At 40.2% G+C, this 27,097-nt stretch overlaps 1 protein-coding gene across 2 annotated transcripts in view; it reads right to left on the bottom strand.

Moving 5' to 3' along the window:
• Positions 1 to 27,097, bottom strand: part of pard3bb (par-3 family cell polarity regulator beta b) — a 218,939-nt gene that overhangs the window by 55,061 nt on the left and 136,781 nt on the right. For both annotated transcript variants that reach the window (XM_061053776.1, XM_061053777.1), the window contains exon 22: positions 7,858 to 7,975. In XM_061053776.1, the coding sequence (XP_060909759.1) occupies positions 7,858 to 7,975 (118 nt within the window). The remainder of the gene's footprint in view (positions 1 to 7,857; positions 7,976 to 27,097) is intronic.

Here is a 27,097-nt window from a genome sequence, read left to right as displayed (position 1 = left end):
CGTGGCACTAAACTGTGTTATCACTGTGACAGTGAGTCTTTTATTTTTCCAAGGTCAACACTCTATGTCAGTGTGCAAGTATTTCTGACCTGTTTAATCTTTGTCTGTGGCCGTGTTATTCTTAAGTCGTGTCCAGGACATTAAGAGGAAAGTTACAGGAATTCACTGGATTCACACGCACTACGTGAAACCTTTATGAAGTGTTTTAAAATGTATCATGGTCTTACTTTTCCAACAACTGCAACTTGCTGATACCACTGTTACAAGTAAGTGCATAATGCTTTGATGGGAGCATACAATTGAGTAAAGTGTAATAGAAAAAGAAAAGTTAAGTGGTAATAATAAAGTTTATGGGAATCACAGTCTGGTATTTTCCCAAATTCTATTGTGTCTCAGACAATAGCGTGACTGTCTCAGGATGGCAACAGTGACAAGGCTAGAAAGAATATTGGACTCCGTTCAGAGGAGAGGATCCTTGAACCAAAAAGACAAAGAGAAATTCCCCACACACAGGCACGCACACATCAAACCATAGAGGCAGACACACCATGGTGTTCATGCAGCACAGGACCGGACATAGTTCTAACAGCAGAGGGAATTCAGTCTCAATCAACAGGATATGATACAAGATCCTCTTAGAACCGTACATGGGCAATATCTGAGGGCGGCACAGATGAGCAGTTTTATGAACACAAACTTTTCGCCTTTTTTTTATTTTTTTTATCTCTGCTGGCAGTAACAAACAGCCTGCATTAGTTTTATCTGTTTTCCTTGACTGTTTGAAGGTAAAGGTGACTCCTCCTGTGAAACATTGGCTGCCCATAATTATTTCCAAAATATGGCCAAGAAAAAAAGACTTTTACAAAAAGTACTTTTTTTTCGCTGCAACCCACAGAACGATAGGGGCGAGTCAATTAAATACTGTGGTGACAAAGATTACTTCAGTATCAATAATAATCACAGAAGTATTCTTTAAGGCATATTAAACAGATAGTTGCATTTAGCAACATGACACTATCCTATTTTTTGGCAGACCTTAAACACAATTAACAAAGTTATATATGGATTGGCACCAGAATGACATTCTTTAGTTTATCTTATTTTAAAGAAAAACATCACTTGACTGACAACAAAGCGTGTATGTGTGTGTGTGTGTGTGTGTGTGTGTGTGTGTGTGTGTGTGTGTGTGTGTGTGTGTGTGTGTGTGTGTGTGTGTGTGTGTGTGTGTGTGGTTGATGGAGGAATGGAATATCAAATTAGTAAATAAAAACCTTCTGACTGCCTGGCTGGATACTGTTGAGTCTGATTTCCAAGCTTCATTAGAGAGAGAACATTATATTGACGGGGAAAAATAAAGGACAGCAGGGAACAGCTGGCTGGACACAAACATGCACTCACACACACACTCACACACACAGCTTCAGGCGTGGATGAGGAAACATTTCCTTCAGTGAAGTTTTACTTTTCCAAAACCCACAAATCCCAAGTCTAATCCACCGATCTATCTGCCAGCCCACTGGACACTTCTGTGTGGGGTTTGTATTAGCGATGGGTCATGATATTTGAATATTCAAATATTCATTAATTTATAAGAAATGGAAGTGTTCATGTGACTTTTACCTCATCTATTTTTACACTTTTTAACCATCATGGTTGTAATGCTGTATTATTGCCAGAAAGTGGCTGTAACGCATCTAAGAGCTGTTTGCTAAACGCCAATAAATGACAAAGGAAGAAGAAAGCATCAGTGACAAAACCAAGCGGCAACCTCTGGTGTTGAAAAAATGAAGCCAATGCAGAAGTGCAAAATCCTGTTTTTTTTTTTTTTTTTTATTACACATCCGTTTTGCTACCAGACCACCTGTCTGCACCGGGACCTCTAACCAACGGTTCCCAACCCAAGTCCCTACAGACTGAGCTGCTGCCGCCCCATGGGGCACACCCTAAGTTTTAACCTAAAGACGGTGCAAAGAGCAAGTCAAGAAAAAAACTGCACAATTTTAGAGGTGAAGAGACAGTAGCAGTGCTTCAGTAAGTTGGAAAATCAGAGGCTCCCAGGCCGTTTAGTTTAAAATACACTATGAAATATCACTAGTCATTAAATGACTTAGTGTAAATGAACCCACATATCTGAGCTCAAAGCACGGGGAAAAGGTAGGAAAAAGCTTTTCATTATAATGAAATCCTATAATTGAGGCTGTGTCACACCGCCCACTATAACAATCGGCTTCTATAGCCTCTGTGCAGGATTGTGTGTGAATGTAAGTGTATGTGTGACAACAGCAACAGCACCCTGTTGATTAAGTTCCCCTCTCCTTAGGGAGAAAGTCTGTTGTTGTCTTCCAAGATACACACACCCACCCACAAGCACACAATGCACTCACTTAGAAACAAACTTGTGTTGTGGCTTTTCTTGCCTGATAATTGTTTTTAGGCAAACATAATTTCGCTAAGCAGAGACAGCGAACCCATAACCATGAATCAATGAGATGGTAATGGAGCCATGGGGGGGAGGGGGGGGACAAGCTCAGTATATTGTGGCAACATCTCATGGGGGACTCTCCCTCCTTTTTTTCTGCCACACTCTCTCCTTGCACTTAAGTTTGCATTGCTTTTACTTTTCTTCGTCGTTCAGCGAATCCTATATAAAACAGAAAAAATATCTTAAGGAGAAACAAACAAACCAATAAAAAGTCAAATTGAATTAGCTTGCCGTCGGCTCGCTTCCATAACCATTACTTCCCTCTTTCCCCTTCCACAGAAAGACTGTCAGGTAAATAATCGCCCCGGCTTTAATTAATAAATGCATCATCCTTAATGAGAAGGGCTGGGTAGGCACTTTAGGAATTGCTTCTGGTCTGATTTCCTTTTGATATGTTTTTCTTTTTTTAGCTCAAACTTAATTTCCACCTCTGAAGCATGCTAATTGCTCTCCTTTTCCTCTTCATGAACAACAGCAAAGTTTTCTCATTTGGAGGCACAGAGCGGTGTAATGTGTGACTATCGATCGGAGGGGAGAGGAGGTTGCCCCCGGCCGCTCATAAAGCAAATGACTTTAAGATCGGACTTAAAGCGGTCCAGGTATAACTTTGGACAAACACACTGTGTAGATGTGATGACAAAGGCCATTTACCTCTGAATCATTCAGAGTTAATCCGAGTATTTTCTTGTATAAAACTTTTACCACTTGAGTGCACCCCAGAACCCTAAATTACAACGTAATGAGTTGAGCTGTAGGGAGGCATTTCTGTATCAATTAATCATCTCTTTATTTGGTTGATTTCTTGTTTGGTCCATTAAATGTCTTTAAAAATGGAAAAACCGCTTAATGAAAAATAATGGGAGAAACAGAGAAAGCAGCAAACTTGAACACCTGAGCAGTAAATTATTGATATTTTTGCCTGATTGATTATCAAAGAGTTGCTTGTTATCTCCCGTGATCATTACTGCTGACTGATAAGCTGAGTTTATTATGCTGTGTTCATCAGGAAGGTTGAAGGCTGCTACATTTTTCAAATATTGAGCTGATCTTGTGAAGTGCTGGTAGAGCCGCTTACATTTCTGATTCCAAATTAAATGTAATGACGTTTCAATAAACTATTGTTCCTGTTAACTTATGAACATCTAAGAAAAGAGAAATGTCCCTCAACTAAAATGTTTGTGTTAAAATGTTTTTATACATTTTTTAACCTGAAACAGACAGGTTACATACTGTAGAGGCTGCATCAGGTTTTATGTGGAAAGCTACTGGAAATCTAAGGCCCCGTGTTCACCTTGCGTTATTTCCGGGCAGAAAAGCGCTGGCTGTGCAATCGGGAGTGTTCGCATGAAGCATTTTTGCGCTTAGAAGAAAAGCGCTGCACGTCCGTCCGGTCTCTATGACAACAGTCTGTAGACAATCGCTGCTATATGACCGACACCGCTCCGTTACTTTTTACTGTATGCTTTATAGATTAGATAGATTCGTTTTTTTTTTTTTTTTTTACCGGATCAGACACGGAGCAAAGAGGATGTAGGTACAAGACACGGCAAAATTTACAGGGACATTTGGACATGGGTGCTGGTGACGTCAACATCGCCTTTCTGAAAAGTTGGAAGATTTTCAACTTGAGCACTTGGAGCGGCCGCACAAAAAGGCAGAGCGCTGGGAAGAAAAACCGCTGGGCGCTGCGCTTTTCTCTCCAGGCGGCTGTTTTCTGCTGCAAACTCTCTCTACTCATTGAAAACAATTGAAAAAAAGACACTGGCGCTTAGAAAACAAAACGCTAGGTGGAAACAGGGCCTAAGGCTGCTTACTAAACACGATGCATCCACATGACGCAGTCTCTTTGTATTGTTTTGATTTTGAACTGATTTAAAAGTCTATTTGTAAATAGTAGCTGGTTGCCTGTTAGTGAGGCTACATTAATGAAGTCTGAGATCCTCCAGCACATCACTGTTTTCCCCCCCCACAAGCCTTCAGACAAAGAGTGATCGAGCCTCATCTTTATCTCCACTCTGATCCATTTCACTGATTCTTCTATCTGCCTTGTTTTAAGTCCAAATTTGTTTTCATCTATTAGTGACGGTCATTTAAAACTAACCAAATAATGAAAAGTATCCCAATCACCAGTTGCTGCTAACCTACAGAAACACAGAACATTAACATTTCCTAAGTGGAAGTTCATGAATGCAAATGTTTGTGCTGAGTAATACTGTAGCATGCAGACTCCACCAGCTGAGATAATATGCTGTGGTTGCATAATGTTCTTGTTACTTAGAAAATCACTTGTTGCATTTAGGCAGCGAGTTTGTAATTTCATTTAGGAAATAGATTCTTGGTATGTGAACTCCTGCAAGCAGCACATGGTTCCACTGCATTAACTGTACTTTCACAAGTACAAGCACATACTGTTGTTTATTCATGCAACACTGAGGACTCATGGCCTGGAATACTGGAACTCCTTTGGAAGACGCACACATCCGAGTGTTTATATATATATCTCCACCAGGCAGAAGACTTGAGAAATATTATACCTGTGATGTCAATATAATAACAATACTAATAAAATCAATAAAGAACATGCACATAAAGGGCCTGTGTCCACAAAGCACTTTTTGCGCCCACAAACTCCTTTTCAGAGCGCCTCTCACCAGCGCTCATTGTTGCTAGGTTTTGGTAGTTAACTTCGCTTCCCTCTGTAATGTCTTTAAGGTGTGTTTTAGCCCCAGCTCCATGTGCTAAGCATTTGCTTAAACTCAAGGGAACATAAGCAAGAATATGTAAAGGAGTCAAGTCTTGGCATTAGCAGCAGCTTCAGACCTGAAAATGTTTCCCTTAAAAAGATGAGTCAAAGAAGCGCCTCCTCCGCCATTGTTGTTGATAGAGCCGATATCAGAAGTGCTTTCTCTTCTTGATTTTGATTGGTTGGTGAGGGAGAAATGGCATTGACGAAGTGTGGCGCTGTTCTAAAAGTTGAGCTTCTTTCAAATTAAAACGCTATGAGTGCTGCGACAATGAACAGCTGATGCCAAGGGCGTTTTAGCACGCCGCTCACAGGGTTATTTTGCATGGTGAGCACTTGTTGTAAAACGCTGAAATACTATGGTTTTGTATTGAAAATAAGCGATGCCAGTGCAAAAAGCTCTGTTTGTGGACACAGGCCCTAAAACTGCTTTTTAACTCTACCAATGTGAAGTCTGAGAGAACCCAGGAACTAATAAGTGAAACTTCTGACTCTGGATTAAGATTCAGGGGAAGTCTGCAGTCTACTGTGCTTCAATAAAATTGTTTATGAGCGCAAATTAATATGGAAACACTTTCGTAACTCATTTTCTTGAAGATGGTAGCTTAAATATCATGCTGACAAGACAAGGCAGGTGTAGTAAAGTTGACTTTCAAAGTCAGTATGAGAAAAAACACAGCATTGTGTTTGTGCTCAAAAGACGAGCTGTACTCAGAGTGTTGAGCCCAAGAAATAGTCCAGATCAAGACTTGTCCCGCATTAGCATGTAGTATTCTAAATTTTCCATCAACTTAATTAAAGATGGGTCTTAAAACTTAAAAAGTACAGTGACAATAAAAAGTGTTTTGTAAAAATCTGCGTCTGTGAAAGCCAAGTGCAAGGATACAAAAACCTTTTTAGGGCTCCAATAAATTTGATTAAATTCATCTGTCATCTGCTCCAATAACAATGTGCAATGTAACAAGAAATCCCATAAAACGTGTACAATCCAGACCTTAAGCCTGATGACACATATTACAAACATCACAAACATGAAGGCAGAGGTTAGAGGGACAGCTGCACTCAGAATTTAAATAAAATCCAGATGTTGCTGAATAAACCTGACACACACCAAGATGCATTCATGTTAGCAGCTCTTCAGTTTTCTAAGGAACAGCAGCAGCAAATGGTCATTACAGCATGACACCTGGTACCAGTGTTGAAAGACATTTCTTGTTAGAACAGGACAATCGACTGGTTATGATGACATTGCAGTATTTTGATCTTTGTTAAAGCATGACTCAGCCACTTTGACGTGGCTCTGTGAGGACGGGATTCTGAGATAAAAAAACAAACAAACTGACAAGCGAGTAAAATCTCTATTTATCTCCTCTGAGTCTCATCCTCAGTGTAAAGTGGCTCACATCAGCGCTATCAGCTCAATGCCTACAGGAGCCATTCACGTCAAAGAGCACCTCGCGACTGACAGCTAAAGGGCTTTGATCATGAGACAAATGCAATAAAAGCAGTGATCATACTGATAGCAGAGAGTTAAGATGACACCTCGCAAATACACATACAGTACACACCGAAAACAGATGTAGGTGAAAGATGGCTGGGCTATCTCGTAAGAAAAATTGATGATGACCGACTGACGAAAGGTTGATCATGTGAAAGGACAGAAAGTGCTACAGAATAAGAGATTACTGGCCTTATACTGTATTATAACCGGCGCCAAACACAGTGGTCACCGTGGTTCTGCAGCCAATGCAGTCTTCATTTTCACACCCAGAGCCTAAGTTGTATTAGTGGAAATGAATTGCGGCTTTGTTAGAAACCATGGAAGGTTGGTCTCAGAATAAGGCGTGGTCAGGCACACTGGTAGCGTTTACAGGACGCAGAAAGCAACTTGCACCATAAACCACCAAAAACCTGGGCTGTGTCCAAATCCACACACTACATACTCAAAAATGTATATTCTGCATACTGCTTACTTTACAACTAGTATGCCGTTAGCAACATACTAAAATAAGCTCACAAGACGTACTTCCGGTTTGAGCTTTGTTCGATCAAGCTAGCATTAAGTTGGCGCAACCGTCGGCCCGTAAACATAATTCAACAACAATATGCACATGTTCATCACTAAAACAACTATGTAGTTATTTTAATATTATTTGGCAAAGTGTTAAATGTATTTCAGCAAGAAACTTTGATTTTAAGCCGCTAGTTGGTTGGCTGGCTGGCGAGCTCTTCGATTGGATAGTCTCAAGAGCTGCACTGCATTGTGGGTAGTTTTAGTATGACCTGTATGCTCCCGTTTCATACTTAAACATTCTGGCAGATTTAGTACACCCGTCTTCTTAAAGCTCAGTGTGACTGCAGACTCTCCTAGGTCTGATTCATGTAACACTCAAAGCACACAGATGTTTAATCAAGGGACTTAACCCAACCTCTTTGGGCCCTGTGTCTCACTTTCTGTAGCACCCAGATTGTGCACCCATTAGCGAGCAAAAGGTACCTAACAGGCGCCAATGCTTAAGATCGCATACTTTACATCGTATAATGGCTCCATGATGTAATCTAGCCAGCTTGCATATCAGTTGACTTCCTTTTCCAATGTTTTCAGTATATTCTGTGTGTCTGAGCTCCTCACCCTGTGTGCGTCATTTTCATGTCCTCTGCGTCGTGGGTCCAGTTCTTCATAAGGTGGCACAATTCCCTCTCTCCTTGCCTGCTGGTATTCTCTCCTTAGCTGCTGGATCCTGTCCACACTGCATACACACACACACACACACACAGACAAACAAAAGCAGAAGGTTGATTAAAGAGATCGGAATGTCAATCATTCCCAACATCAAATCTGAAACTGCGTCAAATTATCTTTTGACACATGTACAGTATTGTTAAAATGGAGAACTTTCAAACCCCACAAGTATGATAATAGTCCAGATAAACACATCATCACTTTGAGATCGAGGATCAGACATGTTGAACAATGATTCATAGAAACAAGACAGTGCATAGTTCTGGGTTGCTCCCACCTGAATCACATCAACATAACAAAACATACAAAGAATTAAGAGTGACATCACCACCGACCAGCTGTCCCAACGATGAACAATTCAATGGAAAACATCTGTTTATTCAAAGAGTAATTCACCCCACACAAGCCTGCCGAAGTTTGACTGCAGAAATAAAGACTAGAGAGACCCACCTGTTCATGCACACACACACACACGTGAACACATGCAAACACACACAAATATCTATTTTGATCGTTCTGCCAACTGCCCACGTCTATATCTGTTTTTTTCCATCTTTGTTTTTCTCTCTTGCTAAAGGAAAGAAAACAAAAACATCAATCAAATGAATATTCTTGCATTCTGTCATCAGAAGAAATACACAGCGTATCAACACTGAACCCTGGGCACCCTTGTGAGTAATGCACATCAACATGTATCCACACACCCACACATAATGGAAATATGGCAAGTCATACAGTACAAGTTAAGTATGTACCCATATGCACTGGTAGAACCGCAGTGTGCAATTACATTACCGAGTTGATGGAAGGAGGAAAAACGCATCAACACATCATCAGGCGATTTATGAAAAGTCAGGAAAAAATAGCAACGCACTTTCTCACTGTCTCCAAAGCAGACTGTGAACAACACGTTGCCTTCTGAGAGGTCATTACCAGAGCTCAGTATGTGACACATTATGCGACATGAATACTGGTTTTGTTCTAAATTTGAAAATATCCGATTCAGTGAAACTAGGAGTGTGTGTGCGTGTCCTGAACATTGTTTCTGCCCGACTAATTATTGAGTGTGTCCGCGTTCACACACGTCCAAGAGTCTAGTTTACCAAACCCAAAGCCAGAAAAACACGTCTGGAAACTGACAGACAAGACATCTCACAGTGGTGATGTTTGAATAGGAAAAAACAAAGCGCCCTATAACAAACCAGTAGCAAATGATGTCACACACTCAGGTTTCAAGAAGATAAACAAGAAGACGTACATACATAGCGCACCTGTTGTTTGCATGTATTTAAAGCTACATTTTTATTCTGCTCCTATTTTTTCCACTTCACATGAAATAAAAAACAGGTCATATGCAACCATGAACCCAGAAAATTAACTGAATGACTTGACAGATGCAGAGCTGACAACAAGTCTTTACATCTAGAAATGTGTTGCTTGGTTGTGCTTTCATGCTTGCAGAGAAAAAGGAGTTATTTTGCTGTCCATTTTGTGGCTTTATTCACCAAATAAAATGGTGTCGATTTTGTTGAAAAGTTTAATCAATACAATTTAAGCATCCATGTTCATTAAGATGATATTTAGGTTGTATGATCTGTAAACGTTTGACTTAAAGAACTGCCTGTTTTTCATTCATTTATTTTTTCCTTTCACTTCATTGAAGGCATAAGTGGAAGACTGTACAGTACACTGACCCTGACCGTACGAGTGTGTGTCTGTTTGTTTCTTTGACTCTGTGCGCGAGTGTATTTGTGGTCTATATTCAATCATGACGAGGAAAGGAAACAGGCACTTTTAGGGTTTACAAAGTGCATCGACACATGCAGAAGCATAACAAAGCATCAGGACCCGAACAACAACAAAACACCACGACAACAGAGCCACCCGAGGATCAGACACCCGACCAACAACAACAAAAACTCAAACAGTAAAAGAACCCAAACAGAAACCTGAACAACACATAATAGATCGTAATGACTCAAGCAACGCAGGAACCAAAGAAACTTAGGTTGAGACCGAGCAGATTGATGCTTTAAGAAGATCAGTAAACAATTAAAAGAGATAAAACAATAAAGAGTGTCTAGAAGCTATACAAGAGATAAGAGTAATCTTGAAGAAGATTAAAAATTAGATCCAAAAAAAGAAAAGAGGGGGGTATTGGGGGCGGCTGTGGCTCAGTTGGTAGAGTCGTCGTCTCTTACAGTAACCGGAAGGTTGAGGGTTCAATCCCCAGCTCCTGCAGCAACATGTCCGCTGTGTCCTTGGACAAGACACTTAACCCCGAATTGCTCCCACTGCTTCGTCAGCCGCCAATACATGCGTATGAATGGGATTAGTTACTTCTTATGGTCTCACTACATAGTAACCTCTGTCATCAGTGTGTGAATGTGTAGGTGTGACCTGCGGTGTAAAAGCGCTTCGAGTAGTCAGAAGACTAGAAAAGCGTTATACAAGCTCAAGTCCATATACCATATAGGCTATCAATTTAAATAAATAATAAAAACTACTAAAGCATTACAGATTAAAAGCAGTGAAAACATTAAATCAATAGAAGCCGTTAAAAGGAGCTGATCACTGCTACCTGACAATACGGAACATGACATGTAACCTTAATCCCTAAATAAATGTTTTAATGCAGTGTCTAAACACGTCTGTCAAGGTGGTAGATTAGCAGTTCTTCCATTCAGCCTTTGTCAGACAGCTGGCAGGTACTTATTTCATTCCCAGGTTTTGCAAGCAGCAAATCAAAACATCGACTGTGCGAATAAAACTACACTTAACATGGACTTAAATAAGGTGACAGAACTTCTTGATAGAGTTAAACCCCTTTTTTTTTTAAACTTGACTTTTTTCATTATCCTAGTTCTATTCTGGTCAATTTGAATGTTTCAATGAAAAAGAACACGTTAAAAAATATAATTTTCAGTACCACGTAACTCGTAACCATGGGGACTCAAATACTATCAGCTGTTGAAAGTGGACAACTGCCTTAGGCAAGCTGTGAGCTCATTCAAAGGGCATGGCATAAATAGAGATAAACACAGATATTTATTGGCCATTGATTTCCATCCCACACGTTCCCTCTGTGCTTGCTTTAACCCTTCGACCAACCCTTACGATTTATGTACCCATGGTAATCAGTTCCAGATTTAAAAGGGAGAGTTAAGCCGCTCAATGTCTCTCAAAATAATTTCTCAACAACATATCCTACATCAAGAGCTCACCATGCTGTTGCTTTTGTTAAGGTCAATTCAACATTTGGGTGAATTATATTTTGGCAAAGGGTCAAAAAAAAAAAAAAAAAAAGATGCAGAAATGTTTTACTTCATCCGATCAACTGGATAAGCAGAGTTGATTGGATGAGAGTCGGCTCCCGGGTTAAATATCACATTGACTTCAAGATTCCGCTCCTCACCTTTAAGGTGATTCCATGACCTCGCTCCGCTGTACCTCTCTGAACTCCTGCACATCAACACACCCACCCGCACTCGCAGGTCGTATCCTCTCATTCAACTACCTGTCCACCATGGGGTCCAGAACCTTCAGCCGCTCGCCTCTGGAAACCCCTCCCACCAGACATCTGTAGTATTGTCTCTCTCTAAATTTAAAGATCATCTCAGAACACATCTTTCTAAACTGGCAAATTCTGTTTGATCATTATCCTTCCTTTTCACAAGGATTTCATACACTGTACGTTTGTCATTTTAATGTTAATTTTAGCAATGTATTGATACTTTAGAGTTTTTATCTCTGCTTTGTAAAGTGACCTTGAGTGCTTTGAAAGGCAAATTGTATTATTATTATTATAAGGAGCAGTAGTAGGGTTTTCCTTGCACAACTTCACCAACTACCAGGCTGCATGGAGAGTGAGGAGGAGGACCCCGTTGAAGGCCACAAGCCAAAACGTTAAGAAAATTGATCTTCATACAAAAAGTGTTTCTGGAGGTTTCTGAACTCTTCATCCAATCAATCAATAAAGAAAGGCACAAATAAATCAAATGAAACGCCTTTATCCTGAAACTGTAAACACAGGTGGTTGAAGATCAAACATGTCGAGGTATTTCTCCGTACTATTCTATCTTTCTGTATTTGTTTGTTTATTTCCGTGTCCTCTTCAATGTTTATGCATTCCAGTAGAACATTTTTTTTTCACCCTCTGCATCACTAAATTGACTGAGGGCCTGAGAAAGCAGGGGCGTAAAAATGTACCCAACATTCATTTTCTGTCCACAGACATATGCACACATATAAACAAACACATAGAAGGAAGCACAAACAGGCAAGGCACCACACACACACACAAAGGGTACTTTCAATGATGTATGACTGCACATAAAAGGCAGAGGGCAGGCTCAAGAAGGAATAAATATGATAAACAAAGACAGATCAAAACGCTCACACAAACATCCACTCACATTTATGCAAATGTTTCCCATAACCCCTCACTGACAAAGCTATTGATTAGCTTTATATGACTTCACTTTTGAACCACCTTGTGGTCATGAAACAACATTAGGATTAGTTTGTCTGGTAAAAATGGAAATGCACAGCTTTGCTCTGTGCTTGAGTGCGACACACTTAGGGCTCCGTCCCTAAAATATATTTGCAAGGGAAATCATTTCTTTATGTCATTCTGTGAATCTCACACCAGCATAAAGTGATTATGGTTTCCATTGTGTAGCATATTATTGAATTTAAAGTCTGGAAGTTAAAAGCCGTTCTAAAATAAGGAATTTGCCTGAGATTTAGTCTGGAAAAAGTCTTCTTTCTCCTTTACAGTCACACACACACAACACACACACACACACACACAATACACACATAGGCCCGAGGAGATCAATCTTCCGCTCTTGCTCTGTCATACCAATAATAATTCTATGAATGTTTAAAATCCGAATCGGAAACTTGGCATAGCTGTTAATAATACTGCTATTAATAATTAAGCCTCCTGTCCCATTAATAACATGGTGAGCTCTGCCTTAAATATATCAATGTTTGCACTGAAGTCATATGTTCTTGTCATTAAAGCCCATAAATATTTACACCCCTGGTTATAAAAGATGTGCTTTTTTTGCTTAAAGTAACAGCCATACACTTTGTTAGCTGGCCCTTTTTTTAAACAGGTATGCGATTCCCCCCCCCCCCCAAAAAAAAAAAAATATCATCTAAAAGATTAACAGAGTAAACAGTCAGGAATCCAATATAAATGTTGCATGTATCAAAGGTCAGCTACATTTACCATTCATTTTTAATGACTTAATGAGAGATGTCAAGTCCTGCACAAACACAATCCATTTAGAAAAAAAATAAACACTGCCTAAGTTACAATTCTCCGGGAGATGCATTATTTATTTAAACCTTAATGCCTACATTAACTGTACATACCTTGAAAAGGCATTAGCAGCCTGATTCACTTTAAGCTCAACTTAATAACAACATCAATAATTTACAACAAACATGCCGGGCGATGAGGGAAAATCAAGGACAGTGTCAAAACATGAAGGTAAAGGTAAAGACGGTGTGATTTCATGTCCATCTGATGATAGGAGGGTTTTTCCACGAATCTAAAAATGGTTGTTTACAAAGATAGACAAGACAAATTCAGGAAATGGTAGAGAAAAACAAAGTTTGAAGTGCTCTTTAACAGATTCAAGTTGAGAAGGTCTTCACAATTTGACCCAAAATGGCCAAAGAACTGCAGTGTTATCTTACACATGAGTAGCTAGCAAACACGAGGGCATACAGAGACACACTCAGATGATGTATGGTCGTCTCTTCGATGCAGTAAAGGGTTCATGTCATACAGTTTGTCATTGAGACGTTCAGCTCAGTCAGATTATTGATGTTTGCAAATGTGAGTATAATTAGAAGCTACATACTCGCATATAACTGGAGCCTTTTTATCAGGTAGCCTACTGACATATTTTGCATGAATGAGTGATGCGTTGGTATCAGAAGGTAGTCAATTTGAATTTTCCTTTCAGAAATACACAAATGGATGGTTATTTTCACCCTGACTTCACCGAGAATTTTTCCTGACATCCCCCTAGTAAAATGTCCTCATGGAGTAGGGGTGAACTGTGTGAACGTAATAGGTGATATTCAGAATTTCACAGCAAGAAAGAGGGCAGGGGTAATGTCTTCTAACTCACGCAACCAGTGAGCAACCAGTGAGCAACCAGTGAGCAACCAGTGAGCAACCAGTGAGCAACCAGTGCTATCCTTGTGCATATAGTGAAGCTGCTCCATACTCAAGTAGCATTGATATAAAGGCAAAAACTGACATGGTAGCTTTGGACGCCGTTGCTTTGGCTTTCATTTCCACATCATCTTATGTCATGTCCTTCCTAGAGAGAATGCCGTCCCCACCCCCCACCATTGACACTGAAAGTCTCCGGCTGTAAGGTTCAAACAGGCAACTCAGGAGGATTTCACGGGCAGCTTGTCCTGAAGTTTTCAGTTGTGCACGTGTGGAAAATATTTGTTTTCGTATTAGAGCTGAAGTGAGCGCCGGTCCGGCCTTCTTGGAGGAAAAAAAAGACAATAAAAAGATCAACAATGCAACCAACCAGCAGAGCTGTTGACCTTCAGAACAGAGTGAAGAAGTTGGATTTCCTTTCATTAGCACAAACGCTAAGTCTTGATAGCCATTTAGAAAAATCAATAATCTTGAAAATGGAAAACTGCGATTGATTTGAAAGCTTAAGAGATGATGCACACTGTACAGAAATAGTTCCTTTACCCTTTCAGGGCAAGTGGGACGTTTGAGTCTTTGAACCCTGCTGATGCTGATCAATGCAGCAGACAAAGACGGTCACAGATAAAATGTCACAGATAACTGTCTTACCCTTTTCAATGCAACATGAAAGGAACATTGCTTTCCTATTGAAATGAGAGGTAATAAAGCAGAATCCCCGGAAAAAATATTGAATGTAACATTTGCATAAATTACTGAATTATATTAGAAGTTGATTCAATTAATGAGAAATACTTGAAAATTCTAACTGCTATATTACAATAACCATGATTCAGAGTCTATTTCAACCATCTCAACATTAATTAATCTCTCAAAGAAGGTTATATTTCTCTGCATCTGTCTGTTTGTTGGCAGGACAACGGCTAAGCCGCTGGCCTGGTTGAATATAATTGTAGATGGGAATAACTCTTTCATTTGTGACTGTGATTCCCACACAAACCAACAATCAATTGGAAACCATATTCTCAAACATCTGAAAGGGTTCTTTGAAAAGTCTAAACATTTGACATGTTTGTATCTCTATGTCTTGTATTGTATGTAGTATTGGATTTTTTTTTTACTTTTTTTAAGCACTTTATACAGTAAGCATACAGCTGAGATGTCGCCCCATAAGCTATGCAGAACCATGTTAGACAAAATCCTATACATCTGGATATGCATCAAGACATATTATTCCATTTTATTAATGATTTATGGTTTGGTTCCTTGCTCAAGGGCACCTCGGCAGTACTCAGGAAGTGAACTGTCACCTCTCTAACAACCAGGACTGAGCTACTGTTTTGCAAAATATACTGACCAGTGGAGAGTGAGATTATGTCTGCTATTGCTGATGTACAGTTTGGTGTTATGCTAACACAGTTGCAAGAAAGTCTGTGTATTTGTAAGCTTTGTAAATGGTAAATAATGAATGGACTTGAGCTTGGATAGTGCTTTTCTAGTCTTCTGGCTGCTCAAAGCACGTACACCTACACTCTCACACACTGATGGCGGAGGCTGCTATGTAAAGTGGCCATCAGTATTAACTCATCCCATTGAACACAGCGGGCAGCAACTTGGGGTTTAAGTTTCTTACCAAAGGAAAATTCGGACATGTTGCTGCAGGAGCTGTGGATCGATGCCCCAAACTCCTGGTTGGGAGATGACCGACTCTACCAACTGAGCCACAGCCGCCCATATGTGTATTGACATATGACAAATGTACACAAGAAGAAGCTTCATTGAGCTGGTTCTTCTGTTTTGATACATTCTGTGACTAAACAAGCAAAATGACGGAAGTAGCTCTCAGCCACACCATTTTTTTTTTTTTTTTTAAAGTAGCTCTCAAATGAAGAAAGGTTGGAGACTGCTGGGTGAAACGGATTCAGGGATTTGCGTCTTATATGCATCCCACCTGGACAATACTGGAACCGTGCTCTTTGTACGACCTAAAGCTGGTTTGACTTGACAATGACAGCAGAAACCCATAGTCAATACTTCAGAGGACGCAGAATAGACAAAATCTAGTTTACTGTTGACATATGATGACGAGGGGAGTTGTACTCTCTTTGTCTCTAAGCAAGTCCTCAATTGTGTTGTGGTCTGTGTGTTCTTCTGGTGTCTACTTGTAGAGTAGAGTATCGTTATCAGCTGTGTCTTACAAGGATAAACTAGATCACAACAAACAGACACAGGTCAATGCTTTATCTCTCCCTCTCCCTGTATCGTGTATCTCTGCTTCACTCCGCTGCTTGCCCTCATTAATAGACACACACACACACACACACACACGATGCTGCTGCTAGCAAAGAAACAACTTAATCAATGTTAGTGGTGTGCTTCCTGTGTTGATATGGATGTAAGCTATATCATATATTTAGACAGTTTGACGTTTCTGTGATAAACTCAATTTTCTTTTCACATTTTCTTCATGGTCACTCATTTAGATCAGTAAGTATTCACAAGTCTGTCACCCTGTCTTTGCAATCTATCTCCATTCATCCCCTCGTTCTCCCCTCCACAGTTTATTCAGGTAATCATCTTCCCCGTCATTTCCATCCCTACCTTCATGCCATCCATCTCTCCTTCCCCTCCCACTCCATCTTAATCTCTTCATCATCTGCTCATCTCCGTCTCCTCTGCCGTGCCTCCCTCTCCCCTCTTCCCCTCCCCCCCCCGCCCTCCGTATCTCCCTCGTCTCGCTCTTCATCATCTTCCTCCTCCTAATCTCCCAAGCTTGTGCTGGGCTCTAATTAGCTCGCGTCTCTGCTAATGAAGTTTGACAACAAAAGATCACCGAAGCTGGCAGGTGGGTCAGAGGGAGAAAAAAAAAAAAAGGAAGGGCCAGAAATAAGAGAGAGAGAGAGAGAGAGAGAGAGAGAGAGAGAGAGAGAGAGGTGAATGAGAGAGTGTGACTGAAGAAAAAGAAGTAATACAGTGTGGTTGTGTGAGCAGTGGATGTGCTGTCAGGTTGCTCTGTTCCTCTCTTTTACTCTACAGGCTAACAGGAAGTGACATGTTTTTAAAATGTAGCTGACAGGATATGACACTGCTCCTTACGCAGCGGCGTCTAAGCATGGGGAGTAATTAGCGGTCTATCGACTGCCATGACATCAATCAGACGAGCTGTCTGAATGCCCGTGTGAGCAAGAGACACTCACAGTGGCATGGGAGGCTGGCATACTATCATCATCACAATCAGTGTGTGTGTGTGTGTGTGTGTGTGTGTGTTGTCCAGGTTGAAAATTGTCTGGCATATCATTATCTAGACAAGGCTTTTATGTGTGTGTGTGTGTGTGTGTGTGTGTGTGTGTGTGTGTGTGTGTGTGTGTGTGTGTGTGTGTCAGACAGAGAGAAAGGAAGCGCTACAGGTGGTAAACTGGCTGGCATAACAATTACATAGGCAGGCTGTCTGGCTCAAAACTCCCCTTTGACTTTGACAGTCATGTGTGTGTGTGTGTGTGTGTGTGTGTGTGTGTGTGTGTTTGTGTGGCAGGAGGCCTGATGCCTCTGCCAACCACAATAGCTGCGAATGACATCCCTCGGAAGCTGGATAAATAGTTGACACAATGGTTTAACGGCTGTCCAGAAACAAACACGTACAGCACACAGCATGTTGATCCATAGATCGCCGTTACATTCAAGTTTATAACACATTTTATAAATGTGTTTTTTGAGTTATAATAAGAAAAAAAACAACAACAAGCAGACCAAAAAAAGAAGAGACAGAAAGACAAACTGAACGTTACAGGAATTGTTACTTGCATGAATGTTTCTACTCATATTTCTCGCTGTAATTCTAAATACTGAAGAGGAGATTTGGTCCTAGCCATGGCCTGTTGACACATTCTGCTTAGACTTAAAATGACCATTGGAGCAAATCCATGGGCTGTAGTTGAGTTGACCTGCCAAATGTACACGACTCAAAAGTAGGAACTTCCGTGATTTGACAACTGAACAGTTTAACGCCGTCAGCCTCACTAGTCTGCACCAGAAATAGTCGATTAAACTAACTAACTAAAATGTCTATCAACACAGAACTTCTGCCATCTGCCACTAGCATGGGCTGTAGCTCAGGTTAATGGCTACTGCCGTAATGCTCTACTACCATGATGTAAACCAGCACAGTGAACTGATGAAATTTCGTACAGCGCAGAGCGGTTTAGAAGTATTGTGATCTAGAAAATGGAGATGAAGTCGCATCTACGCTGTGTAAGGTCAGACTGGAATAGAACCACGTAACTGTAGCGATGTATAACCAGCACAAGCATGTGGATGTTTACATGCAAGGTTGGAGAAGTTAGCACTGCTAATGTTAGCCACGCTCCATAAACCAATTTGATACTGTTTACCTGCAGATGCTGTGATACAATGGTTAACTGTGTTAAATACATATATATATAAATTTGGCTTCCACAGTGTAATTAGACGCTACAAACATCCCTCCTCCAATGAGATTATCTTACAGTCTGTCTTATATTATTATGTTAATTGATATTGATAGTATTCTTAATTTTTTTTTAATGATATTTACTTTGAATTGCCAAACAAATATTTGTCTTTAAAGCTGAAACTGCAGGAACAGTTAAAGTGTTCTATCGTCACTTCCTGACTCCAGTGAAAAATGTAAACCAATGCAAAAACGCAAGCTAATAATGCCAGCTTAAGCACAAATTACAGAGGCCTATAAAACAGGCAGTCGTAAAGATATGACAATATATTGCTATATTTTCTGTATGCCTCGTGCTGCCAAATCATAAACTTACTAATTATGCACTCTTCAATCCCATTTAACTCTACATCCACCCCAGAAGGAGTTTGGAGCTGCAGAATTCAAACCATGCTTGCATCAGCAACTTGCTAGAAAAAACACAGGCAGTCCAGGATGACTAATCATAGTTCTTTTGGTCTCTTAAGACATTCACAAACCGTCATCTTTGAACAACAACCAGTAGGGTTACTGGACTAATTACAGTAAGTGGGAGGGGATTTCTGAGGACTATAAAGACAGGATCAAACAATCAGGTTGTTATAGATTTCTAAACACAAATTGGGAGTGCAGGTATTGAAGGGGTAGAGGTCTGACCTTGGCAGATCAGCTTTCTCTAAAGTTTTATCATATCGATATATTGCATTTCTTCCCAATGTTAACAGTGAAACTTAAAGCTCTAATATCAGTTATGCACATGAATTGACTTTGACTGAGATTCTCTCTTATAACTCCAGAAGAATATAAGTAACCCAAGCTGACCTTTACCTCACATGGACTCGTTTCTCTGTTAAATTTTCTCTGCTGTTATCCATATAGTATGGGGCGGCAGAAGCTCAGTCTGTAGGGACTGAACTGCAAGGCACCGAGCCCCAAAACTGCTCTGGAGCGCTCGCTGTGTGCAGCCCCCTCACTCTGACACTTCTCCATTAATGCATGTTATTAAGATCCTGTTTGTGCATGTGTGTGTATTTCAGTTTGTGTAGCATGTTCATTAAACAGAGTGTAAAACTGAATTTCCCCTCGTGGGATTAATAAAGGATAAATTATTATCATTATAATTATATATTTGCCAGCCATGTGGAGCCAGTAAAGTCTTTGATAGACTTCACCATAGCCTTAACCAGAATAATGTCATCCTATCAAACATAATAAGTGCACCAAACCCTCTAAAAATAGTTAGCATAACCTTTATACCTAAACAGAGTTTTAATGTTTTCTTTAAAGAAAATGTGGTGAAAATATTTTTTTATTTAGATTATTAACTGTGGATACAAATATGTAAGCCATTATATAGGAACCATGGTCATAATATAAAGATTTTTTCATAATCTTGACTAAATATAAAAAGGTTTAAGATAGAGAAAAACATCAATATATGTGATGTGACAACAACAAAAAGATGCACAAAGATATTCCTGCGTCTGAGCATAATGTGGTTCCGTCTGGAAACTTTTTGCCTGCTGCATCTGTTTGTGTGTCCTTTTTAAAAGCCTGAAAAGCATGTGTCCTTTCAGCGTGTACGTGCTCCATCCCTGGCGGATGTCCTTTGCATGGAATTTATTTTTCATTGAGGACTACTTGTGCAAATACGAGAGGCGGAAATCATAAATGAAAGGAAGAGAGTGCAACGGGGCGAATGGAGACCCAGAAAGGGTTTATTGTAGGAGAGAGAGCAAGGGGAGGAAGGGATGGAACAGGCGAGTGCCTCTCGAGAGCTTTTCCTTATTAGCCAGGCTGAGTCCAGGGCTTCGAGTCCGGAAAACACACACTCTCTGGGCCCTCTCTAGTATTGCTCCCCATCACTTGTCGCCCCCCCCCCCCCCCCCCCCCCCCCCCCCCCCAACCACTTCTCATTCCTTTCTTTTATTCCTCTTCACATTCTCTACTCCCATTATCTCAGTTCCGTTTATCCCCCGTTTTGGTTATTCTCCATCTCCTTTTCTTAGTCTAATTTACCCCTTTCCCTCCAAACATTCACTTAAACCCCTCCTGCCTAATTTTCACTGCATTTTAGTCCAACTTGTTCCTCATCTCATTTGTTGAATTATTCCAAAACATCCACTTAGCCTCTTCTTGCCCTTGGAGTCCCTCGCTACAACTTCTTTTGTACCTTTTTTTTTTTTTTTTCCCACTTTTCACATTCCTGCCATCGTTTAGTCCATTCATCTATCCTCTCAGCTTTCATAAAAAAGATCCTCCATCCCTCTTCAACATCATCCTTTTCTTAAGACTTTTTTGTTTCAAACATGCACTGTCCCGAAATCTTTTAACAAATATATCTTCTTCTCTCTTCATCCTTTCCATAGGTCTGTTTCCTCTAGTGCTGCTAACTGTTATCTTTTGATTTCTTTACCCATCGTCACTCATTTTACTTTTAGAGTGAATTCCCCCTTTTGTAAACACTTCCTCTTACTAACGTATGCGCTGCAGCTCCAAACACTCCTTCTGTCTCTGTCTTACCTCTCTCGACTGTTTCGTCTCATCCCCTAGTCTCTTTCTTCAGCTTCCCTGCCTCTTTATTCCTAATCCCAGTTAACCTTCCATTTTTACCTCGCTTTACTTCTAAAACACTCCAAAGTACTTTCTCATATTAACCGCCATTATCCTTGAATTTGCTTGCTTCTCTCAGTTTTCAAATTAAGCTGAAAAATCCCACTTTCCAACCCAGAATTTCCATAATAAGGCAATTTGTGTGAAAACTAAAGACTCAGAGTGCAGATTGAAAGTTTAGAGCGGGTAAATCTAGTGAAAGAATAGAAAAAGGAATGTCTTAATTATTTCTGCGAGCCAATTGTAGTTTAAGGAAGGGTTGGGCTATTTTAAAGCAGTTTTAACAGAAAACTAAAGGTGATGTTTTAATACATCAGTCACTAATCGCAAGTCACTTATTAGAAACAAATCTAAATTTATCTTACATGTCAGAAAATTAGTTTGACACATATACACTTCCTTACATCTTTTACACATCATTTTTGTAAGTTACTAGTCATGCCATACTTCTGTTTTTTTGTGTATTATGTGTCTATTGGGCCCAAATTAGGGCTGGGCGATATGTCCTCACATCAATATCATGATTAATTGAACATTTTACCTCGATTACGATTAATGAACGATTGCTTTCGTTTTTGTTTTGTAGAAATGTTCTTGCTTTTCTCGCAAACAGTTTTTCCGCAGTGTTTACATTTGACTTCTTTTCGTCCGGTGTCGTCATGTGACTCTGCCCTGAAAATAATTGAAATAATCGACATGGGCGAGATTACGTCGGGTAGAGGTTCTGTATGTCGGTTTTCGATACATTTTCGATTAGTTTCCCAGCCCTAGCCCAAAATATTAATTCACTATTTTATTTTCCCCCAATAGTAACTTAACCTCTTATTAGCTCCATAATTATCAAACTACCCAAAACTGGAAAAGATACACCCCCTAGCCCCACCAAAACTAATAACCTACATAAAGAGAGTGATGTGGAAACCAACCTGGCAGCCACCAAAGGCATGTGAGCATGTTTTACCTACTAAAAAAAGTTTATTTCTGTGTCTGTGTGTGTGTTCCAGTCCAGATGATGTGAGAACGTCTGATTAATTAACATTAAGGAAAAAGTGACTAAAAGCTAATTTATCTCCCTTCTACCAGCCCTGTCAACATATCTCTGTTTTCTCTATTCTACCATCCTGACACTTTAAATACTTATTTTGCAAACGCATATTGTTCCTGTTTATGTAATCTTAAAAAAAACAAAGAAATAATTATATTTGCATTTGACTTAAACATGGATGGTGTTGATATTGATGATATTCAGTGTATTACACTTTCTGTTTCTACACTGCATCTCTGGGGATTGAGACTGTTCCAGCACAAACACAACTACAGTTTAAAGAATTTCGTACAATGGCAGATGGTGAGACAAGTGTAAGCCGATAGCAAAATCACTTCAAACATGTTTACCTTCTTTAGTCGCGCTAACCCCAAAACAAACACAAATGGAGCAACACACAAACTGGAAAAGAGGTGAAGAAGGAATTTTGTCTTTTCAATAAGCATTACGGTTTCATGCTATTGTTTTATTATAGTAGCATTGAGAATCCATTCTACAAATGTATATTTAGCTTAATCTTATGTAACTATTGATAGAAGCTGCTTTTGTCAATATAGAAATAGTCATATTGGTCTGTGTTATATGTCTACACATTCATACATACAAACTGTGAGCAGCAGATACACTCTAACAGCTGTTTTCTCACATACTGAAAATATCTAGAAAACTTCAGGACAGTAGTTGATATCTTCCTGAGTTGAAGTGAAGTTTTCCCTGTTGGAGGGGGTCTTAGAAGGCAAGACATGACTTTAAAAAGTCAAAATGGACATCCAAGATGGCGGACGAAGTGACAGGGTCCAACACTATGACCGCCTTTTTTGCGTTTTTATCAATATAATATTGTACTGATGATGAAGATTACCATTGTGGGCCATTGACACTGTATGACCGAAATAACCACATAAAGCATTTTAAAGCAAACAGTAGTAATATTACTGATCAGATCGAAGTCTCAAACGTATAAGCAAAGACATCAGTTGGACAGCTGCTGTATTGCGTCTCTTTCTTTTGTTATTTTGTTGAGGTTAGGCGAGCTCTTTTCTCCAACCTGGACCTTCTTTCTTCTTTAGATTCCTTTCTTTCATTCTTGATGTTATTTGCTCTCCACTTATCTTTCACTCAAGCGCTGCAGTACCTCTCTCCTGCTCTCAAGCTCTCTCCACTCTGGTCTATCCAGCCTGATTGTTTTCTAATTGGTGGAGTACCAGAGGTCGGGGTTGTTATGGTAACCTGCAAGGGGCACTTGGAAGATTTAGGTGGTGGTGGTGGTGGTGGTAGAGGCGAGGGCGGGAGGGAGGGGGCACCCACTCAAGAAAAACGGAGGGCAGCACTCAACCAAGACTTGGGTGGTCACTTCAGAAAATGGACTCTGTGTGTGTGTTTGACATCCTAACTACGTCAGTTTTGTACACGCATATAAGTATTTGAGTGAAGACTAAAAAGAGTAGTTCCAGTAAGAGTAGGAGAGGGAGTGAGTACTATGTGTGTGTGTGTGTGTGTGTGTGTGTGTGCCTGTGTGTACACAAGGCTTGGCAAAATCTTGCAATCCACTTGAAAATCTTGAGATTTCCTTCCTTATGTGAGCTGCTCAGGTCCTCTAATCATTCCACCTGTGTACTGAGATGGAAGAGAGGAAGAGGAAACCAGAACAAAATAATCAAAGTCAACATTAAGCTACCTCTTTTCCACTTTGATTTAGCATTTCATCTGAACTTGTTTTTTGTTTTTTTTTATGTCCAGAAATCTGTTTTTATTTAAGTTCCCATCCACATATACAGTTTATACAGATATCGTCACACAGTAGAGTTGTTAATACCATCGAGCTGTATTTATGTGTTTTTTTGGCAGATAACTTTTCAATTATAAACCAGTGATTTGAGTGATATTGATGAAAACAACCTACAGATGTCACGGTGGATGGTCATTGTTTCACAACGGTTAGATTAAAGATGAAGACATAAAAAAAATAAAAAAAATATGACCTTTTGTGGAGAGCGGCAGGGAGAACATTGAAGAGAAAATAAAAGAAAGACTATTAAGACCTGTGTGTGAAAGAGAGACAGTGTGTGTGTAGATGTGTGTGTGTGTGTGTGTGTGTGTGTGTGTGTGTGTGTTAAAGAGAGACAGTGTGTTTGTGTGTCTTTGCGTGGCCTTCATCTCCAAAACACATGTTGGATGTTGTCAACAAATCTATTCATCAGATCTATTTATCAATTAGTCTAAATTAAAGATGAATGATACTGATTAGGAAAATGAAAACTTACTTTACTTTGATGACTACCGTACAAAAAACAGCTCCTCAATTGAAGTTATTTCATGCCATCATATCTTTAACAGTCTAAATGTATGTGTTAAAAGGTAGGTAACACATCAGCATATCAGGTGTGGTATAATAAAAACACATGCTGGCTGTGTGGTGTCTGTGTACGTGTGTCTCTGATGGCTTTACTAAATGAGTCTGCATTCAAAGCTATCATGCAGAACGAATTGAGCTGGCTGTGCCCTTTAGAATGAAAGGTGGTGGGTCTGGTGAAGAAGCAGACAGGGTGATATATCACTGTGCTGTGTGGAGGAATAACTGTCCTTTCATTATCGAGCTGTTTAAAGCAAACCACCGATAAATAAAAATACATCTGAAAAAAAAAAAAAAAAAAGAAGTCTCCTAACACTCATAAATCACAGAGAAATGCAAAATGCAGCTGGGCGCATAAATGCGGCTGGTGGATATATCTAACTCTATTTCTTGACCTAGAGTTTGTATGTAAATTCCCACACCACAAATCTGTCATCTGTCGGAGTAACAGGCATGACATCTGAATTACTGCAGAGACCATGAGCCTGTTGTATTTGTTTCATTCCTTGGAAACTATGAATGAAGTTAGCATACAAGCTTTCGTTAAAGAACCCACATCTAAGGCACAAGTTTGATAAGCACTGCTGCTCAGTTAAGATAACATAACGATCTTTATTGTTGTCGTTTAAAATCGACAAAAGGAAGTTTAGCATCCTATCAGATGTCTGCTGTGAGATCGTTTTCCTCTTAACAGTCACTATTACATCATAATCTAAACTTGTTGCTCCTCTCCGATAAAGTTCATCACAGGCTTTTGAAAGATTTAAGCACTATTTTTCAGTGGTGGTATATATATGCCTGCTCTGTCATCAGTCATCAGGCTGCAGCAGGAAAGCTTTTGATTTGTGATTGGGTTTCCAGTAGGTAAGCTTCAGAATTTAATCAGGATGTGCAGCAGGTATGTTTGAGTGCCGGAGTTTGACATTTAGTGAAAATTGCCACTGGCCCCACCATTCTAACCACAGCAAGGGAAGGGGAACATTATTTTGATGGGGAAAATTATTATATTATTATTATTGACTAATCTGTACAGAAAAAAATAGCTTTATATACATTTCAAGTCAATCACCTCAAACTTTGGCCAGCTACTCAAAATGTACCTCATTACCCTGTGATTGTGGTTTTCAAACTGTTTTTATTGACCCAGTTCCCGTAGGTGTACTCCCGTTCATATGTCTGCACAGCAGCAGGGACAACAAAGTCATCAAGGATTAGACTGAGATGTAACTGCCATACGGAAGTGGATACGTCAAAAAATTACACGTCCTTTGTCAGCTGGCCTCTTCTACTCGTCCTAAGCAGTTTGATTTCAGACAGAGCGCTCCGCTGCAATTCTGTGTCTTGTTGGACGCTACCACACTACTCATCAATACAACAGCTAAGCTTCTAAAAAGCGAATTGACTCAGAAACACAGAGATGCTAACACAGAGCTGCCGAGAAATGACGTTCGACGACTAAACACCGCTACAGTTTGTGACCGCCCAATGCTGCCGACTGTTCATTTTTGCTCAGCTTTTGACAGAGAACTGCTGGTTTTAATAAATCAGTTTAACTCACTAGTTTCAGAGAAAACCCAAAAAGTAGAGCGTAGAAAGGGAGTTACCCACACACGTTCACACAGCGGTTCAACACAGGGCAACGGGCGCTATGCGGCAGCTGACGGCGGCAGGTTCGGCAACAGGGAAGCAGTCCGTGTACGCAAACAATCGGAAAGGGGGAAGGCAGAAGACAGGTCGGAAACCAGGCGGAGAGTCGGGAGAGCCAGCTGGTGGGCAGACACTCTTGGGAGCAGGCTTAACAACACAGGCAGAGTCACAGAACCACAGGGATCAACGGCTTAGTGTACAGCTACACTCACACCGAAAGATCACCGCTTAGAAACGCCAAACAGCCCAGAAGACAAGCAGACAGTTTGTTTATTAATGCGTGTCTTTTGGGGATCCTAAAGACACTCTTATGGTTTAGTGTTGGGCTCATTAACATCTGTGCTGAAGAGATTTGTGTCATTCAAACAACTTTAAACTTGAATTATAACAGCCAACTCATTTTAAAAACACAAGGGGTTTCAGGCGGGTTTCGCCCATCAATACAGTTGACGGGACTGTCTGGCCCGGGCTGGATTTTTTGGGGCCCGCTGTAAATTGTTGCCTGGTCAGCTGGGTAGGGCAGGTGGTGGTTGGGGGGGGATCAGAAAGACCAAATTTGTGCCTGTTTAATTTATCGTATGGTAATTTAATTTGCACACACACACACACACACACACACACTTGCACACAATTGTACAACGAGAGAGAGAGAGAGAGAGAGAGAGAGAGAGAGAGAGAGAGTCTATTCGGCCACGATCCATTGGTCGCCTGGGAAGGGGGCTCGAGGGGGACCAGAAAGACCATATTAGTGATTTTGATTTCTTTTTAATGTTCATTTCATTAACTGACACACATTCACATGTGTGCAGA

Source organism: Labrus mixtus, chromosome 13 (assembly GCF_963584025.1).
Source record: "Labrus mixtus chromosome 13, fLabMix1.1, whole genome shotgun sequence".
NCBI classification, from domain to species: Eukaryota; Metazoa; Chordata; class Actinopteri; order Labriformes; family Labridae; genus Labrus; species Labrus mixtus.
The sequence above is the reverse complement of the archived record's forward strand: the minus strand, read 5'-3'. Positions and strand labels throughout refer to the sequence as shown.